General features: G+C 47.7%; 1 protein-coding gene across 6 annotated transcripts in view; it reads right to left on the bottom strand.

Moving 5' to 3' along the window:
* Window positions 1-484: 484 nt before the first annotated feature.
* Window positions 485-20,835, bottom strand: part of ETS1 (ETS proto-oncogene 1, transcription factor) — a 132,858-nt gene continuing 112,507 nt past the window's right edge. For all 6 annotated transcript variants that reach the window (XM_025928558.2, XM_086678694.1, XM_086678691.1 and 3 more), the window contains 2 exons: window positions 5,543-5,661; window positions 485-4,588 (listed from right to left, as the gene is read on the bottom strand). In XM_025928558.2, the coding sequence (XP_025784343.1) occupies window positions 4,373-4,588; window positions 5,543-5,661 (335 nt within the window). In that variant the 3' untranslated portion in view covers window positions 485-4,372. The remainder of the gene's footprint in view (window positions 4,589-5,542; window positions 5,662-20,835) is intronic.

Below are 20,835 nucleotides of genomic sequence, written 5' to 3'. Positions count from 1 at the left end.
AGCAGGCCTTGCACTGTTAGTGCCGAGCCCCATGTGTGGCTTGAACTCACGAACTGTGAGATCGTGACCTGAGTTGAAATCAAGAGTCGGATGCTTAACCGACTGAGCCACCTGGGTGCCCCATCTTTGTGTTAATATCAGGAACTTTATCCAGTTGAAATCAAATGTTTATCTGTTGGGTCATTTAAAACTTGTTTCACGTGGCTCTTAGTTCCTTCAGACATGAGCAAAATGCTTTGTGAAAGGCCACGGACATCCAGCTAGGATGACACCATATTATAGACAATAATCGGGGCCTTACTTTATACTTCCCTGTATTCTCTCGTTGTAAGTTTATTAGGAAATCTTTAGCTGAACTAGTCCTGAGATAGTGAGATCAGCGAGACTGAACTGCATTGATTTCTTCCTGTGCTCGTCTCTGGTTGGTGAGTCTGTCCCGCTTTCACACATGCACCAGACAGGAAAGAATCGAGCCAAACCCACATTGTTATGAATGAATTTCTTTGTTTTTAATCTCACACAGTTTAAAATACAATATGAAATCAGGCTACAGTATATAAAAAACTCTCCAGCAAAATGATGTGCCAGCATCAGCTACTAAAATAAACAAACAAAAAACTCCCCCGTAAGAAATTTTTTTTTGCATTTTAAAAAAAAAAAAAAACACATAGACACTTACATCGCTACATCTCTAAGCTACCTCAGTTCTGATTTTTAAAAAGCACCTGCTTTTCCTTTTTTCATCTTGCTTTTAAATTTTCAGCTTTTAAAAAATATAAATTATATGAAAATACAAGTTGGAAAATAGTCAAACACAATATAACATCTTTTTCACCCCTATACTTCTCAGCTTAAAAAAAAAAAGTATTCTTAAAAAAAGTTCAATAACTGAGGCAGTATTCCTGATAGAGATAATTTCATTTTAATATATATACTTTATATATGTATATGTATACATATATTTATGGTTCCTTGAAATTTCTTTGGAATGTAGATATGAGTTCAACACATTTATATAGACCCCAACAGAAAGCAGCATGCACAGCATGACTAGAACAGAGAAGGTATAATTTTCACCACGAAGATTAGGCAGGTTAATGCTTTAAAACCCAGAGTGTTCGTCTCCAAAGTGAGGAAAAGCATATCTGATCTTTGAATGCTACCTCCGATCCCCAAAGCCACAAAACCAGGGCTCTGTGTAGGGAAGTCCCTCCCCTGCATGGAGAAGGAAACAAAAGTGACCCTGAACCCTACAGCCAAAACCAACATGGGTTAAGGCATCTCCAGGAAAATAAGGGTTTCACCAGCTAAACCAGATTTGCCCATCCTTCCTCTGAAGTTAATGTGTTTTTAAAAAGCATAAATGCAACAATTCTGCTACATTTCCAGTGTATAAACCACCCACCACTCTTCCTGGGATGGTCTCTGGCCTCTGGACAGAAGGAGAAAAAGCATCTGGCCAGATCGACAAAGCTGTCTTAACTAGCACACTATCTACAAATACTGAAAACGGCCGACCTCGAGAGAAAGGCATCTTAGCAAACAAGCGGGCTGAGGAGCATTAAGGAGGCACTTTCTTATCTCTTATCTGCTATGGAATGATTGCAGGACTTAGACACACTCACACAAGGGGAGTTTTCAGCACAAATTTAACAGGAAAGGTTGATGCACGGAGAAAGTGATGTTATGCCTGGTTGCGAACAGCAAGCAATGACCGATGTCCCGCCTTGGTTCTACTCTTGCCTGTTCATTACTGAAATGTGGAAAGACTTAACTGAAAAACTCAGGTATTATCTCAGCTGTAGTTTTGCATGTCTGCAAGCACACACACACACATACATGCACACACACACACACACACACACACACACACACACACCTTTGCCAGTGCCCAAGAAAGACCACATGATCTAAGAGAAAACAATGTAGTCCAACAGTTCCGCCTAATACTCCCTGAGCAGCTCCTAAAATATTTCGAGAGCTTCATTAAGGCACCTGCATCCGGAAGAAGATCAAAATACACAGCTGGGCCAATTCTGCTTTTGCTTTCCAAGTGGATGCTCTGATTTATCAGTATGAGGAAACTCATGAATCACAGAGCTAAGTTCCTGATCATTCAGGGTCTGTAAGAGGACCTGGGAGTAAACAATCCACGTTCTCGAAGATATGCCAGCAGGTAGTTAGTACTTCCAGTTTCTCAGCCAGATCCCAAGAAGGGCTAGCCCCTGAGAAACCCACCTAAAATGTTTCTTTGCCTTGCCCACTGGTCCGCGAGAGCTAACTCTCTGTCATCATCCTTTTAAATCAGGTATCTATGGGACGCCTGGGTGGCTCAGTCGGCTAAGCATCCGACTCCGGCTCAGGTCATGATCCTGCCGTTGGTGAGTTCGAGCCTCACGTTGGGCTCTGTGCTGACAGCTCAGAGCCTGGAGCCTCTACAGATTCTGTGTGTGTGTGTGTGTGTGTGTGTGTGTGTGTGTGTGTGTCTCCCCCTCTCTCTGCCCCTCCCCCGCTTGCACTCTGTCTCTATCTCTCTCAAAAATAAATAAACACTTAACAAAATTTTTAAATCAAGCATCTATGGTGGGGGGCCGGGGTTCAACTGTATTAGGCACTTTTCCTCACTGGTTAGATGCTGGTTTCCCGCCCCCCTAAAAAATCCACACATTTTTCAGACCACCCTTCACCACTGCCCCAGGTGATTAAGTTTCTTGTTAAACTTTGGAGGAGCTAAAAACTATAGTTTTTAGTATAGCATATTCGAATCTCACAGACCACCTTATTTTTCCAAGCTCCTTTTCTTATGTTTCCTCTGCCTTCAAGTCGTTTCTCTCTTCTGCAATTATTACCCTTCACTTAACCCTGATCCAAGCACAGGGCTCTCCTAGTGTCTGCACTGTTCACTCTGCATGCACAGCCTCACCTGACGTCTGACTCAACTAGCTCAAACTCTTCAAAGGAAAGCCTTGTACTTCTCTCAAAGACGGCCAAGCCACATTTTTACTCCTATGCAACCCTAGTCTCCACTGTTCCCCAAACTCAGTACGTCTAAATGGCTTTGTCCGACACTCTTCAACTCACGTCACGTCTGCCATTCCTCTTTCACTCACCAATTGGAAAGCTGTACATTTCTCTCTACTGAGTCTTGGGGGGGGGATGCGGGGGGGTAAGCAGTAAGTATGGGATGCCGGGAAAATCAGACATAAAGGAGGAAGTGTAGGGTTTGCAATGACATGCATTCAGGACTTACTTCTTAAGACCTGAGGGGTAATGCCCGTGCACACAGCTTTTCTTCCAAGTTCTGTATGTTACAGGTATAGAACCCATTAAGAACCAAGTCAGTCCTCCTCCTTCGATATCCATTCTATGACTTCAACAGTGCTCCTACATTTACTGGGGTCCAAAACCAGGGCGGCAAAATACATTCAGTTCAAAGACTTAATGCTTCTTAACTCAACGTTAAGCCCAAACCCCGAGAATCCACTAATGACAAGTAAGTAGAGGGGTGTGATCAGTTTTTAAAATACAGATGAAATTCACATGCACAGGTCCCTTGTACCCAAATCAGCATTGTTTTTTTTTTTCCTTCATATAGAAGTCACATGAATCTGGGATCCCCAATCTGAGTGACAGCACTTTGCGTTTCCAGTGGGGTCTATATAAAGTTTCCTTTCACTGTGACAGAATCCTCAGTCGGCAAATAAAAACAAACTCGCATGAAACCGCAATACTGAGACCACCTTAGAGCTTAAGACGATTGTTTAAGAAAAAAAATACTGGCACAAAATTTAATAAAATAAAATTTTAACACAAAAACAGTTTTGGCCCCTCCCCACTGAAGTCTATCTTTGTTTTGAAAGTAGAGTAAAAGGTAAATAGTCCTTGGTTTTTAGTGCATCCCCCAAACAAAATGTTTTATCCCACTCCCTCTTTTTTGCCCTCCCAGACCTAAAAACAAAAGCAAATAAATTGTCTCTCATGGGTCTCATGACTCCTGACGTGTCAACTTCTTTTGCTAATAGGTCCACCACTCGAGACGCATTGTTTTCACGGATGAGTTTTAAAAGTAATGGGACACATTAGTCTCCTCCCTTAAGCCAGATTCTTCAAGCTTCTTAAGAAGACCCTTCTCTCTGTCCTGAAAATTTGCTCAAGAATTTCTTGTCCCCCCCCACCCCTCAAGTCCTGGCCGTCCTTTTCCAACTGTGCACAATTGATTATAGCTGCAGCCCACTTAGCGCCCACCCCTGAATGTAAAAAAATGAGTTCTGGAAAATTAAAAATAGAATAACAATTAAAAATTAAGAGTCCGACCGACGTGGTTGTTCTTCGAAATGTCTCAGCAGAGGTGCCCCGACCCCTTTGGTGTCCGTCACTCGTCGGCATCGGGCTTGACGTCCAGCATGGCGTGGAGTTCCTCGGGCGTGTACCCGAGGAGGCTCTGCAAATCACACACGAAGCGGTACACATAGCGTTTACCCGCTGTCTTGTGGATGATGTTTTTGTCATAATAGTAGCGGAGGCCGCGGCTCAGTTTCTCGTAATTCATCTTAGGTTTGTTTTTCCTTTTTCCCCATCTCCTGGCCACCTGAAATTAAAGGACGAGAAAGGGGTGAACACCTACAGGATATTCCAAATAGACGTGTTTATATGCCTCCATATGTACTCATGGGGACCCATGACGTTCGAGTAGGACCGATGGAGATTCCTGCGCACCGAAGATCTTTTTTTCTGACCCGTCTCTTCTAAATTCCCACTTTCAAGAGCTGGGCAACAATGGTGATCAAGTTGATTCTTTAAATTAATGAAAATCAACCGACCCTGTATCTCTGTGTGATAGAGTTACCTGATACTGAAAGGAAGAAAAGACAAACAACACTAGAGACTCTCCTTTCCTTATGTTACTGGCAGAGTATCCTTGCTTTGAAAGCGTGAAATTTAACGTGAGCGACTGGAGCAGAACTAAGCTGCCTTTCATCCAAAGGGCACCTGCTTTTCATCCACAGGAAGCCTTTTTCCTGTACTGGGGCACCATTATCTACGGGGGCACCATGTCTCATGTCTGCCGGGACACAGCTATCGTCTCTCTTCTTCAGCATCTTTGATTCTCTCTTGATGTGGGCCCAGAGCAAGCACTCAATATGCACTTGTCGAATAAAATAATGAATGGAATGAATGAACTGTAGTAATCCTCGAACACCTCTTGAATTGTCCGACCCCTTCCAGATTCACAGAGCCACAGGGCCAGAACACATGCTAAGACGTATTTATGAAGGGTCTGCTATGTGCCAGGCACCCCTTGTGCATCGTATCTGTGAGTCCTGGAAAGCAAGTGGGCATTGTGGGTATTTTCTCTATTTTCCAAATGATACCACTAAGGCTCAGGCAGGCTACGTAACTGGCCTGACTGAGGTCACGAAGTACCCAGGGGCAGAGGTGGGACTGGAATCCTAGGACAGGTCATGCAGGCCCACATAACCACTTTCCAGAGTTCACCTTCCTCCCCCTCAACAGGAGTCCTCACAAGTCGATTCCTTCATACCTCATCTGGATCAGAAAGCTTGAATTCCCAGCCATCTCCGGTCCAGCTGATAAAAGACTGACAGGATTTATCAGTGAGTAATTCCAGAAGAAACTGCCACAGCTGGATTGGTCCACTGCCTGGAAACACAAGGCATTGTGAATCATTACACCAGATGCTCAGCACTGCCAGCAATGAATCCCATTTTACGTGTCCCTCTTGCCTCCTCTCCAGTCCATCCAGCCTAGAGAGAATGGAGGCAACATATAGCACAAGTGTTGGAGGAGGTGCTAAGAGTTCAAATGGATTGAAAGGTGAAAAACTTTCTATCAAAAACAAACAAACAAACAAACAAACAAACACAAAAAACCACACATAGTATACCATGGTCTTATCAATCTCATCTTGATTGGCTTAAAGGTCAGTCCATTTTTGTTGCTACACAAACTCTAGAAAGAAAATACTGGATCTATCCTCTGAGATATCCTCAGGCAGCACAATCTTCTCTGCCTTCAAGAACCAAGTCATTATTTTTGCCTTAATTCGTAATAAGGATATTAACTAAGGAATATCTTTGCCAGTTCTAATCTGAAGTCAGAGCTCATAAACACTTCTCTGTATCTGAGAGCTCTTGGCCCCTGATTTGTAAGTGACAAGGATTGCTACCCTGGGGCCATCTAACAAGGACACAGAAGTTAGATATTCTTTAGTCATAAGGTCATAATATTCTCCACCACCATCCTGTTCCTCCAGGCCACTGGCAGGCACCCAAACTAAGAAAAGAGAACATCATTACTTTGTAAGTGATTAACCTGCCACCCATGAAATCCTCACAGGTGAGGTGAGGACTGTCTCAGAAATTCCTCATGGGTTCACTATATTCTAACTTAAATTTTTTTTAATGTTTATTTTTGAAGGGGGGAGAGAGAGAGAGAGAGAGAGAGAGAGAGAGAGAGAGACAGCATGAGCGGGGGAGGGGCAGACAAGGAGGGAGACACAGAATCCAAAGGGGGCTCCAGGCTCCGAGCTGTCAGCACAGAGCCTGCCACAGGGCTCGAACTCATGAGCTGTGAGATCATGACTTAAGCTGAAGTCGGACGCTTAACCGACTGAGCTACCCAGGTGCCCCATAGTATACTCTAACTTAAACACACACACACACACACACACACCCCTCTTATCTTAGCCATCAACACTGCCAAGATCTTAGTTCTATCAAAAGCCAAGGCATACTCTGATACTCAATTTATCTTACGCTAAAGGACTTCTCCTGATAGATTTCCTTTTAAGATCACTTTCTATTCAGATATGACAATGCTGCCAGTGATTCCTATCTAATTTATGGGTGTAGCCAAAGAAACAGATATGGGTTCAATTGTTTCTGCTGCTTGTTATATGTCTACACTCACAACACCATCTTAGAAGCCATCTGGCAGAGCAGGGCTGGGAAAGACCCAGTCTGTGCAGATGAAGGAAGCCAGGGACACTCTAACTCATACAGAAAAACTTGACTTTCTAAGGCCCTCATCCTTAATCTGAGCTTCAGATTCATCTGATCCAAAGTAAAGTGAGATTCAATAGAAAACAAGCTTTAGGTTCTCTCTGTCAAAAAAGGCAACGCTCTTTATGATCTAGAAGGGTGATCTCTTGTTATGCCTTATACTTCTACAAGGTATGTTCACACGCATCATTTTGCTTACTCCTAAACTCCGTCCCCTGGCTCTCTCTATAGGCGAGGCACAACAGGTCTTACTATTTCCATCCTATTAAGGCAGAGAAAGAAAAATGCTCAAGAAAGCGATGTGACTTTGCTCCAGGGCACAGTGAGAAAATGGTGGTGCGGGGTCTAACGCCCTGGCCTGCAGACTCACTCCAAGTACCAGGGCGACAGCGACTGGCATGGACTGTTATTAAGCAACCAAAGAAAAGGCCACCCCCCCCCACCCCAGTAACGGCCTGCGGGGGGCGAGTCTCAGTCTCCTCAGCACAGCCCAGGCTAAATATGGAAGATGGAACAGCTCTGCCCTATCCTTCCAAGAATGCACCTGGAGCTCTTTAAAACCATCCTGCAAGTAACACCTTATGCAGGTTCTAGAATACAATGACTCAGTGGGCCCTACAAAATAACCGGACGTTCAAAGAAACAGCCCAGAGTGTGACACTGGTAAAGCCTTAGCCTCTCCTGTTTCCCTGTGCTGTTAAAACATCATTTCAGATGCAACTCAGACACATTTGCAACTTTCTTGGGAAGGGAGTTCAAGTTACTGGCTACCACTGCCTGCCTGGGCTCACGGGCTGAGATGTGACATTATATGAGGAATCCGTTGAGAAGCCATCCTGGTGGACAGGCATTAAGTGAACAAACCTCTGTTAAGAAATGCTATGGAATTTCTGGTAGTGAAGAACTTCAGAATCCTTGCAAAAGAACAGATTTCTGGAAGAGGTGCAGAATGGCTCCATACCCAACAGGACACCGCTGTCTTCCTCTTATTTTGAAGAGAGACATAACAAAGGAAAAGTCAACTACTCCAAAGCTAGGCAAATGAGCCCTGGAATCTGCAGCCCTCTCCTGGGCCAGACCCACACAATGTGGACACAAGACAGAGACAGGAGTTGTTTCGAGACCCTGGACAGAAAAAACTACAAGCGAGAGCTGTTAAGCTGTTGCACACCTACTATGCACGATACTACGTTTGCTGCTTTATGCTGATCTCATTTATTCCTTACAATCACTCCAGGGAGTAGATACTATTACCAAATTTGCTTTTACCATTTTTACGACAGGGAAAACTGCTACACTGTGCGGCTTGTGTCCACTGGCCTTGTCCAAGGCCATTCAGAAGTAAAATGGCCATGAGTGGAACCCAGGCAGTCTGGCACTCCAAACCCCTTTGCCTCGGCGCTGCTTTGCCATTAGACAAAACAACCCAGAGGCTGGCATCTAATCAGTCTGGCTGGTTGAGATGACCACATGATAAAAGGACATAGCTTTTGAAAATATATATATATATATATGTCTTCCTCACCTTTCACGGCAGACACAAGACACTGGACGGCCAGTTGTTCTCCAGACGATCTGACCATTGGTGACCTTGGTGTTCACCTCCACAGGTGGTATTTCCAACCCAGTGAGTCAGTCCCCCTCCCGGTAACTATTAGGCTAATGTTACTTCGCTATCCCTCCCTCCCTCGGTTGCCTCCAAACCTCTTTCACACTGCTCATCTTAACATCCCTTTGGGGAGTGAAGGGCCAGTCACACCAAGCTGAGGAAGGGAAAGGAAGGACACACCAGGTTACTTCTACCCAGGCAAGTCCTAGTCATTGGCAGGGAGCCGCTAGCCTGTTCCAGGTCCCAGAGAACATACCACAGTCCCTCGCCCTTGAGATGGGGCAGCCAGAAAGTGCAAAGGGGGAGTTTAAGTCATGTCGGTGGAACCAGCTCAGAGGCAGGGACGTCAGACAGAATTATTATTGCTGTTTTTCCTGGCAGGGCCATTTCCCGAATTGAAATGTCAGAGGCACGGGTTCTATATGCCTGCTCCAGCTCTTTCTCTGTGTGCATTTGACCCCCATCTGCATATAACGGCCGGGTTGGGTGGTGGTCAGGGTATATTCTTATCCGCGGGTCTCCTCTTTTGCTCATTGTGAGTTTTCCTCTGTTCACAAGGAATACAAAACTGACACATTTAGGAACACGGAGCCCAGGTCGTAGGGGAGGGGCTCTCAAACTTCTCTTTTGTCTTTACACTAAAGGGAGGAAGGGAGCGTAAAGAGGTAAACCAGATGTCTAACAACAGCACAGACAGTCGAATGAGGAGAAATGTCTCTGGGGGACGTCACAGCAAGGAAGTCAAGACAGGGTGATGTCAGCTCAAGCCTCCTTCCCCCGACTCTGGGAGAAAGATCGTATAAGCCCACCCAGCACTGATAGGCACACACAGCCTTCTCGCCGTGGCTTTCCTGGAGTGGCTGTTTCCCCCTTCGGAAGGCTCGCGCGTGGTACCAAACGAAAGGAATCCAGGAGACCCCACCCACCCACCCCCCGCAAGGTTCCTCCTGTTTGCTGATTCCCAAACTGCCCTTTGGTTGCGGGGAGCCATAAAGAGGAAGGACGTGGAATTATTCTTCCGGCTAGAAACGCCTGGTCAGGGCAAGCATTCTGGTCTCGGCGGGCGGGGGGGGGGGGGGGGGGGGGGGTCGTTCCCTGGCCGGAACCAGCGGCCAGACTTAACACAGGAGCTTGCTTCCACAACCACGTGTCACCTTCATTTCAGATCTGGGCAGGCACAGCAGGGCCACCTGAGGGAAGGAGGGAAGGAGGGCCACCTGAGGAAGGCAGCTCTAGGGCTGGAATGCATGGTGGCCCCCTGCCAAGAGCATCCACATCTAGGCCCTGGGGAACTGCTGAGGCCCCACAGTGGTTGAAATGCCGCAAGGAGGCCAGCGCTCCCAGAGACACATCTCCCACAGGACATTTCTGTATTGCTTAGCGTAGCTCTGCCCCATCTTGCATCTCCTCTCACCCCGGGCCCAGCCCCATCCACCCACCCAACTCGAAGGTGCTCCCAGTGACCTCTGTCCCAGGGAGCAGAGGATGGTGCTAAGAATAGTACCAGTCATGGGAAGGGGGAGTTCACAGACTCAATGTGACTCACAATGGTGTCCCTGTCTGGGGCCCCCAAGGCAGTCAACGGCGTCCTTCACCATGCTGCCCTGGGGTGTCACACATCAGGAATCCGGTGGCATCACTGGGAAACTATGCTTCTCAAGTAGAGACTCTCAGCCACAACAACAGAGGGGTCCCTGTTAGAAGGGAGGCTCTCGGCAAAGAAGTGCAGGAGGGAGGGCCCCACACACGCTCTCGCTGGGCCTGCACACCCCCCAGCTCCCTCGCTGGCTGCAGCAGGGGGATTTCCTCAGTTCCTCACACTGCTTTGTTCTTCTCAGCTTCTGGGCCAGAGGAAGGTACAACAGTGACAGTCCTGATGTGAAGAATGTGATACGATCTTCGAAGCAGAGGTATCAGGTGGGGACCCTCAAGGCTTACTTCAAATCCAAGGCGCCAATCTACAATTTTTTGAGGTACAGCTTCGAGTAAATTCCTACTCATTCTGGTGATGTGTTAAGTCCCTTCTCCTTGTCTAGGAACTGGAAGGCCTGCCACGTATCTTGATGAGGGCTGGTTGTTAAAAATCCCCTTCTATTTTTGTTGTTGTTGTTGTTGTTGTTCCCTTACTCTGAGTCTAAGAAGTGAGCAACTAAAATTTTTTTTAATGTTTATTTGCTTTTGAGAAAGAGACAGACGTAGCGTGAGCGGGGGGGAGGGGCAGCGTGAGGGGGGAGACACAGAATCCCAAGCAGGTTCCAGGCTCTGAGCCTGACATCACAGAGCCCGACGCGGGGCTCGAACTCACAAACCTCGAGATCACGACCTGAGCCGAAGTCAGACACTTCACCGACTGAACCACCCAGGCGCCCCAAGAAGTGAGCGACTTAGATATACGGCAGTGGGCTAGGACCAAATTTCAGTAAGATTCTCCTGGTAACAATGCCTTCCATCTGCCAATCTGTCAGTCGATTTCTTCTCATTTTCTAGCTTTGGGGGCTATCTGCCCAACGGACTCACTGCTAGCGAACAGGGCCCAGGACTGGACTTGAGTTTTTCCTTTTCATTGCCACCGCAAGGTCTCACCCTGTCATCTGCGCCCCAGCACGAGGCTGACATATCAGAGCTGCTTTCCATGCAGACAGAGGTCAGCACAGAGCAGTCGCTCTGTCTGATAGCTGTCCATTATGGTGTATTTATACCAAGGCCATCAGCTCCAGGCCCATTTCTCTCATCACTAGAATATATGCTCTGAGGACACACACTGTGCTTCTTCACTGCTGCAATCCAAAGCCTAGATGGTGCCTCACCGGCAAATACCGACAATCAAAAAGCTACCTGCTGCCGAATGACCCCAGTTGTTGGCTCGCTGTGCGCACGGACTACCCCTCGTTGATCCTTATTTTCTCGATGGCAGGTATGGCTTCTCTGACCAGCGCTCAGTAAACATTTACTGACTTGTACCGCTCAAACAATCGTCCTCTGAAGAAAGGGGTAAGGATCTTAAAAACCACCCCACCTGCTTCTCTCTATTAAACCAGATCTGGGACTAATCAACATGAGTGACTCCTGGGCTGTTTCATCAACATGTTCCCCAAAATAAAAACGACCACACCGCCTGCCCTTTGGGGATTCATGTGCTACTTTGAGAAGTTAATCTCTTCAGCTTGACTCTAAAAGTCAAATCAAATACCTCAGTGTGGGCAGGACACCACATTTATTTTAACCTATGAAACTCTCATGGTTGGTCACCCTTGCAAAAGGGCAGACTCTGCCCTAAGAACACACATCTGGCAGGTGGTCCTAAAACAGAGGAACGGGCCTGATGGGCCCCTCCCTTCCACCCAGGTGTGTCTACCCACAGCCAAACGATGATGGCAAAAACAGAACCCTCAAATCCAGAAATGACCCATCTGTTCACAAGTCTTATCTTCCTCTCCTACTACTGTAAAGGTGCCCACCTCTGGCAGCAGACGGGGTGACCCCAGAGCCTAAGCATCACACCCCTTCCTGTCAACCCCCTTCTAAGCTCTCGTTCACGAAAGATTCCAAAATGTCTCTATTTCCACGAAGTCCTTACGAAATGAAGTTGAGGAATGACCAGGAAACATCCTGACAGTTTCTTGCTCCCTGGACCCAACGCCACCTGAGGCAGCAGACATCTTCTGCCTGAGGATGAATAACTGCTAGGCTGTTTGACAATCAAAGCACCGGGAAGATTTTTAAAAGAAAAGGAAGGGCAGAGATTGCTTGATATTTTGGCTTGGCTTTCTGTCCAAAAAAGATATCTTTCCCCTTTTCTTTTCTGAGTTACGCCCATCTCTTGCCCCCCAACCCCAACCCGATCGCATCTCACCTCCAACATGATCTAGATATGGTACGTTCTATAACTCGCCAACAATGCCTTGGTTTAATGAATCACATGTTCTATCAGTGAGTTCCCATATCAGTGCCTAGAAATTCAAGGACAGCAGTTGGGGGATATAAATTCTAATAATTCAACGCACAAGCACAAAGAACACTCTCTGACAGGGGCTGGAAAAACACACTCCACGAACATAACGCACAATAACTCCGTGAACTTTATTGCTGAAAGAGCCAGTACCTAACAATGGAAGCAAGTTAGAAAACCGCTCTCAAATCAATTAAAACCAGCCTTTGATGTCAAGTCCATGTCTCTGGCACGTGAGACCAAAAGAAAGGAGAATTTCAAAAAATTAAAAACAGACAAACGTGTCAGGCGGTGGCGAACCGAGAGAGGAGAGCAGAGAGCATCCTACGAAATTAAAAAAATACATAACAGGGGCGCCTGGGTGGCGCAGTCGGTTAAGCGTCCGACTTCAGCCAGGTCACGATCTCGCGGTCCGTGAGTTCGAGCCCCGCGTCGGGCTCTGGGCTGATGGCTCAGAGCCTGGAGCCTGTTTCCGATTCTGTGTCTCCCTCTCTCTCTGCCCCTCCCCCGTTCATGCTCTGTCTCTCTCTGTCCCAAAAAAATGAATAAACGTTAACAAAAAAAAAATTTAAAAAAAAAAAAAAATACATAACATATGCCCATGGGATGCCCCAAGTGGGGAGTTCAAGCATTCGGCACTTCCCTGATTCACTGGCACGATCTTATGCAACTAACTGAACCTCTCTGGGCTTTAGTTTTCCCATCTCTAAGATGGAAACAGCTATCCCTGCTCCTCCCTACTTTATAAAGACATAAATTAAGTTCCTGTTATTAAGAAATACAGAAATATAAATACACACACATATTATGTATGTACATAAAGAGGTGACCACAATACTGAACAGTTTGGGAACAACACAAAACACAGCAGTGGAATTAAACAGAAGAACAACACAGCAAAAATGTATATATTTTTATAGTTTATTTTTTTATTTTGTGAGAGAGCACATGCTCACATGAGCAGGGAAGGGGCAGAGAGAGACAGAGAATCCGAAGCAATCCCCAGAGAATCCCAAGTGGGGACTCGAACCCACGAACAGTGAGATCATGACCTGAGCCAATACCAAGAGTCTGACGCTTAGCTGACTAAGCTACCCTGGGTTCCCCTAGAACATATATTTTTAAAAACAGACTTTTCAGAGAAAGACAAGCAAAAAAGATGAAATTAATAAACACACACACACACACACACACACACACACACACACAGCAAAGCACAAGATAAAACTCAACTATTCTTCCGAGAGTTAAACCGGCCTTTCACATGGCAAGCTTGGAAAAGGAGGAAGCGGCAGGCTGAAAGGAAAGTTCAAGTATATAAATGCGTGATTTTTAAAAGATACTGCACATGAGAACAACCCGTGAAGATTTGCTAAAGTTAGGGATTACTCTGTGAAGTTCTTGCTCTGATTCAAAGTAGGTGCACACAGACAAGAGCAGATGCATACTGCTTTGCAAGTGAAAGTATCACACACATTTATGGTTTGGGGAAATCTTGGCCACAGACAGACTTAGATCCTCTTTCCCCCAGTGTGCTTTTTTTCCCTAATCATTTATGCTCCTCACAAAGCACGCTCCGCCTACTTATTTTGTAGGGCTGACCTAGGAATTCAGCAGCATTGCCCACAGATGTCGGTGGGTCGGACCCGGAGGCGGATCTCATGAGCATGACCTGAAGGTAAAGCAGAAAGTCCTGTCCAGCTCATCCATGTGCAAGACAGACCCGGGGGCAAGCCGAGGTGGCTGGCCACAGGTCTGCCGGGCCGCCCCACCTGGAACAGACGTCGGCGAGGCTCCCGGGCGAGTCTGTCTCGGTCCTGAGAACGAGACAGTCACACGCTTTAGGGTGTAGAGGAAAGACCCTTGTTTTTGCTTGGGCTCCTCACACCTGCATGTGCTCAAGTACACCTGCGTGGGGGTGGAAGGAGAAAGGAGACGGGTCTTCTCTTAAAGGGGCCGCCTATATTCAAATACAGCCCCTCCTGCCACCAGACCCAAGGGCCCTGACCATACTCGACCCACCGCTCACACACAGACTCGGACACAGAGAGGGGGAAGCTCGAGTCAGGAAGTGGGTTATTCAGAGCTTTTCCTCCTGATGTCTTCTAGGTAACGGACTCTTTTACAAAGTCCCCAGAAACAGGCTGGGTTTGGATTTGAGGGTACGGGGTGAGAATCTTGTTAGAAACCCAAGAGACGCTTTGTGGGACCAATGCAAATGTCAAAAGAAAATGCCTCCCGAATGATGTATCTGGGCAACAGGAAGAAAGAAAGGTGTGCTCACCGATGAGGATTAGAACACAGAATCGGAGGAGTCGGGCGCCCGTGCTTCTCAGGGGGCGGAGGGCAATCTCTGTAACTTATTCTCTCCTAGCAGCAAAGCCCCCCCTGCGTGTCCAGGATGCGACGAAATGACCGGCTAAGTCTGTTAGAATTCTCGGGGAGGTGAGCTAGACCCCAAGGGACCATCGAAGCACCGAATTTTTCAATTCTATCCAGCAATCAACCACCGAACGCCCCTCAGATGTAAGGTGTGGTAGCCAGACCGGGTTGGGTAGCAAACAGAACGTGAACAACAGTGAGGAGGTAGACAAAGGAACGCATTTTGTTCCGCCATCATGTGATGGGCTGTGTCCTACCTACGCCTTGCCTTTAAAGAAGAAAGGACCGAGAGCCTCGCCTTGAGGGGCCCTGCCCGAGAAACTGCACCCACCTCGGCTCTGAATGTCAACCACCTCCACAGAGCTGCACCCTGCGAGCACCTCTCCGGCGAGGAGCGCCCTGGCCTCCCGTCAACGTTTCACATTCACTCACTCAGGACCACTTTCACTCTTGTGATTCTCAGGGAGAGGTGAGTCACACAGAAGACAATGCCATTTTTGCTTTGTTGAGGGCAACAACAGGCACAGAGCTCTGAAGCCTATCGTGGGCCACCAAGAGCACCGGGACCGTGGCCTTGAGTCCTGCCGCGCTGGCCTACCCAACAACCCGTGTTCGTCGGGGGGGGGCTGATGTGGCCGGTCAGCAGACCTGCAGCAGCCGTGACAAGGTGCTACTCAGACCTCCGACTGCAGGCAGCAGGAGTGACGGGATCCACCATGTCCCCGCTGAGGCCACACTATCTGGGGCCGCTCCCCAGAGGCATGAGGTTCATTCCTGGGGGACACAGAGCTGCTCCGCTGGGCGACTCTGGCATGAGGATTCCCCAGGAGTCCGACCAGACTTTTCTTGGCACTGAGCCGCTCATGGAGGCTCTTCCCCACCCAAATCCGCCCTCCCTCTCTCCTTTTACAGGTGTCAGACCTGCAGCCTGGTCTAAAAGCTCCCTGGCCTTCCCGTGCTGTCCCCCACTTTGTCCTTCATGGACCTCCCTCACACACCAAGACATTTCTTGCAAGTCTAATCCCGTCTTGACATCTACGTCTTAGCAGACCCAGAATGACACTAACCGGGCCACTAAGAGTGGATCTTTTCCTACTAATCGCCCGACACCGTGAAAAACTTTGAAAGGCATCTTCTTTGTGGTTTTCTAGGCGACGTTGGGCTAGACCTCTTTCCCCCTCTGAACCTCGATTCCCTCATTCGTACAGTGAGACTCACAGAACCTACCTGGTGCGGTGGTTGGTGACAGTTCAAAAAAGGTAATGTCCATGACAGAGACGAGTGCACAGTAGGAGCTTAGCACAGGTGGTTTGAGCTGAATGGCCAGAATGACCTAATCTGATATTAAGTATCTTTCGTGCCCTAAGTCACTGCCACCAATTACTGGAATTCTCTAAATAAAATACATTAACCTCTGGCCTCAAGGAATACAGAATTACACCGGAAAGACAAAAGTTGCAGGATGATATGGAACAGTGGTAACCTGCTATGTACCTAGCAAGGCTTCTGGACGCTTTCCCCAAACGATTCCTTCCATCCTCACAACCGTCCTATGAGACCATAACTATTACTGCTACCATTTCGCAGATGAGAAAACTGAGGTACAGGGACGTCTGCTTGCCTGAGGTCACACACGGTCAGTGGCAAAGCTGGCACACACGCAGGCCGACCGGCGGCCGAGTCCAGCTCTTGACGTCTTCATGAAACATAACCAGGGCTTAAACAGCCTAGGAAGGCCTCCCTCTTGGGCGTTTTGCCTGAACTGAAATGGGAAGGCATTCCCAAGTGACAGACCTACCAACCTGGGGGTGTCACATGGAAGTCGCCTTAGGGAGAAACGGAAGGGGTACAGCTGCTCTTGAACTGAGTCTCTATACCAAGGAACCACTCACTGCTCATGCTCCAGAGCAGTGAAGGCCATCCAAGGAAAAGAGAAAGATGCCAAGGGGCAAAAGCAGGAATATTTGGGACGCCTGGCAGGGCCTTTCCCAACAGAAGCTGCGGGGAGTTTCCAAGGCCTGTTGGTTGAAGGCAACGAGGACCTGTGTGGATGCCTCAGCAGCAGCGTGCTGGCTGACTTCTGCTCAGTGGAAACATTTTACTTCAAAGACCAAAAAGGTGGAGCCTCAAACTGGAGACAGAGCAGGAATTCCAGAACAGTCACCACCCAATTCCATCATTTGTAGTTAGCTTTTGTTAAAGAAACAGGGACCCACAAAATCGGAGACTTCGGGACTCCTCCAAAACGGGCAGGGGGGGCCATCCCCAAAACAGAGGGGTCAACTTGCAAGTCGCCTGCCGTCCAAAATCCGGGTACCCGCTCGGCCTCGGGTAGCTGGGGACGGCACCAGGGACTGGGACACACCGTGTGAAGGGTAAATGGGCAAAGACAGCTTGCAAGGTATTACTGCAGCTGAATCAAGGCGAGGACGTGGCTCAGTCAGCTGTGGCCTTCATCAACAACTGGCGGAAACAGGGAGCCTCCCTTTCCACGTTTTTTTTTAAAGACATTTAGAAAAAAAGAAAATTAATAATGAAGCCGAATCCCGCTCCCCTGTGATCCTTTTCTACTCGTGTCAGATGATTACGAAGAACTACCACAAAGTGAATCAGGGGGCAGAAGCAGGAAAAGGGCCCTGCAGACCAGAGAAAGGGACCTCTCTCCTCCAGTTCAAATTTCCCAAGGAGTTTCCCTCCCCCATGACCCACGGTGTTTCCCCGTCAGTCTCCTAACTGAGCGGCATGTTAACCCATTACTCCAGGGAGATCCCTCCCCCCAAACCATTCCACGCACCCCTCCCCCAACCCAGGACCCACCGCGAAACACAGCACAGAGAATCAGAATCCTGCCCGGCTTCTGAGATGCTGGCTGGCAGCAATGCCCCGCTTTAGGCCAAGGGGGGGGTGTCTGCCTGGCTTCCTGCAACCTGCTCATCACAGGGCCTCTGAACCGGAAAGAGGAGACACTCTCTGTTGCTGCCTTTCTCATTTCTGAGCTCGCTTCCTCCTGCCCATTCAGGTGCTACCCAAGGATGCTCTACACTGAGACTGTGGTTGGCCGCCTGCAAGCCTGCGGGCCAGCTCCAGCTTTGCCTGCCCCCAGAACCTCAGGGCACCTGGAGAAGGCAGTCACTGCCCGAAATGGGGACCAGAGTTCTATATTCAAGTCCACAAGTTGTTTCTTCTCACCTACAGCCCATGCACACACTCTTACACTGATGGCCTTCACCCAGAGACTATATTCCAGAGCGTGGCTTCGGTAGTTATCCCTCCCCTGACCCCCAAATTAAAAAGCTCTATGCTGTTCCTAATAACATACCCGTCTGGATTCAGAATTGTAGAAATCTCCCGCACAAAGTCCCGCCGCACTAGGAATTTGCTTTGGTGACCCCTCTCCCCTTTCCTTATCGGTAACTTGGGCTTATACCAAAGGTTTCCTAGGTTGCTATTTGTACCTGAGTACCTTGAGATTGTTTTGCAATCCCGTTTTCCTTCAGAAAACTCCGATTTCAGGTAACACTGCCAAATCTCGGGTTTCATTCTGAATTGAAGGGCTTTGAAGCACTTCCTTTTGCAGTGAAGTTGTTTATTTTCAAAAACACGTTTTAGCAGTAGCTTTGGGTTACTGAACCCTAAAACTTAACTGTGAGCCAGAACTCCAAGGTTCTGGGCTTGGCCTAGGGACTTTCTTACTGTATGACTCTAGACTGGCTCCAGGGCCATCTATGACATGGCAAGAAGTCTTTCAGTCCAGAAGCAGTTCGAGAGGGTTCCAGGGGAATGCACTGCATGGGGCTTCGTTTTCTACAAGACTAGTACTCCTGTTTTCGGTGATGTCTCATGCAAAAGTATTTGAAAGCTGAACTCCCGACAGTCCCACATTTAGCCATAAGGAAAATGAGGGACTGTATTTTCACCAATCTGCAGAGCACTCCATCATTTCGTTACAGTTAATGAAACGAAAGCTAATGAACGGCTTTGGGCTCAGCCTTTTTCAGCCTTCAGGATGAAAAAGAGACCTTCACCACTTCATTCACAATTGCAACTCTGGGTGGGGACATACCCAGGCACTGGACAACAACAGCATTGCCACCAGGCTTGCTCAAGAAGCAACAGTGATAGGAAGGGTGCCTTATCTGGCATAATGTCTGGCCATCCGGAATGAAGTTCGATCAAAGGTGACCTACAGGCCAACGACTCTAGACTGAAGCCAAAGGCTAGCATTATGTCCTCCAAAGAGCCCCAACCAGTATACGTGTGGTGCTAAGTGGTAACAAGCGGGAGACGAGGTCTCTAATCTACTGTAGGAAAGCAACTGAGGTAAGCAATGAGTCTTCTCGTTCCTTAACGTGGACAAGGACTGCAGAGGTGAGTGAGACAACTGGCACTTGAGGTTCAATTCGGGAGCTACTTCTGGGCACGTGGCAATGACATGGTCACTTTTTGTGCCTCAGTTTCCTCATCTACAAAATGGGGCCAGAGGAAGAGAGAACACTATTTGACAACACAGAATGCTCCTCTGTAGCCACTGCAATTGAAAAAACAATCAGAGACTGCTATGTTTTTCAGGGATCTGGGAAGCATTTTGCTTAGGTCTACCAAACAGATAGGAAAACACTGGGCCACTTCTCTCAGATTGTTTTGTAATTGGACGGGGTTCATAATGTATCTTCAAACAAGAGAAAATGGAGCTTTCTGATTGTATCAGTTTGATAACCGTAAGCAGTTCACAGTAAGGTAAGAAGGTACATTTTGGCGGAAGCCAGCGTTGCATTTGATGTATTCTTAACTCAGCTAACAGGCAGCCTTTCAAGCCACGTTATCTGCCCCCACATCTTGACCTAATTTAACAAGTTGCCATGGGAGCCCAGTGAAGGTTGATGCAATGTTCTTATCTTCGGAGGAAGAATGTAACAGTGCAAGAGAATGTGAAAATTCAGTTTCTAACTGATTTCCACACGTACAGTGCAGAAACTAAGACATCACATGAAGAAGTGAAATGCAGTCCTTTGAAGGTGATAGAGACAAAGACCCAAGCTCCCTGTGCGTAATGGCCGGGAAATGACTCTCTTCCCAGCTCGGAGGATGTATACATACACACTTTAGCTGAAGCCAAGTACTGGTGATGGAAACGAACACGGCTCCTCCTGTGTGGCCACACATACTCTGGAGTAACAGAATTTTAAGGGAATGAACAAAAAAGGAGAGAGAAAATAGGTGTGACTTTAACAGGCAATAGAAAGTTTGCCAACACTCATACAACGCTTTCCGCTTGCCAAAGGCCTCTTCCAAACTTCAGCTCATCTTAACACGTCTGCATAAGGCCAGAGCCCCATCTCTAGGAATCCCAGGCACGTGCACGCCCTGCGGCTGGCGGAGGGGGCTGAACAGGTATGTTCCATCCCCTTCCCCATCCCCTAGAGTGGACCTGAAATGATACGGGACCACAATGAGCGGGCAAGGGCAAGGGAACCACCACAGAGCATTCGTTTGCAGTGTGGACAGATCTCCACCAAGCACTGAGCCCAGGAAAAATGTCCCCAAAATTTGGGCTGGCCCCCCCACACGCCTAACAAATCCTGACCTTCACGCAGACCACAGCAAGAAGAAAAAATCTAGTCCAAGTCTAAGGACAATTCTCACTACACGAATTCGACAAGATCATGAACCCTCAAGGGCTACTCCTGGCCCTTATCTGCACTCAACAGTGCTCAGAAACATTTGTTGGAACAACTGGTTTGTTACAACTGAGCTCCCAACCCACACCCCCCATGCTTAGTATCATGCCTAGCACTCCTTTGCTTCATTAACTGATTTAATGCAATTACATTTGCCCAGATCTCCCACCACCAAGATAAGGATGAACACCTTCC

This window comes from Puma concolor, chromosome D1, assembly GCF_028749965.1.
Source record: "Puma concolor isolate L17-30 chromosome D1, mPumCon1.1.hap2, whole genome shotgun sequence".
NCBI lineage: Eukaryota > Metazoa > Chordata > Mammalia > Carnivora > Felidae > Puma > Puma concolor.
The sequence above is the reverse complement of the archived record's forward strand: the minus strand, read 5'-3'. Positions and strand labels throughout refer to the sequence as shown.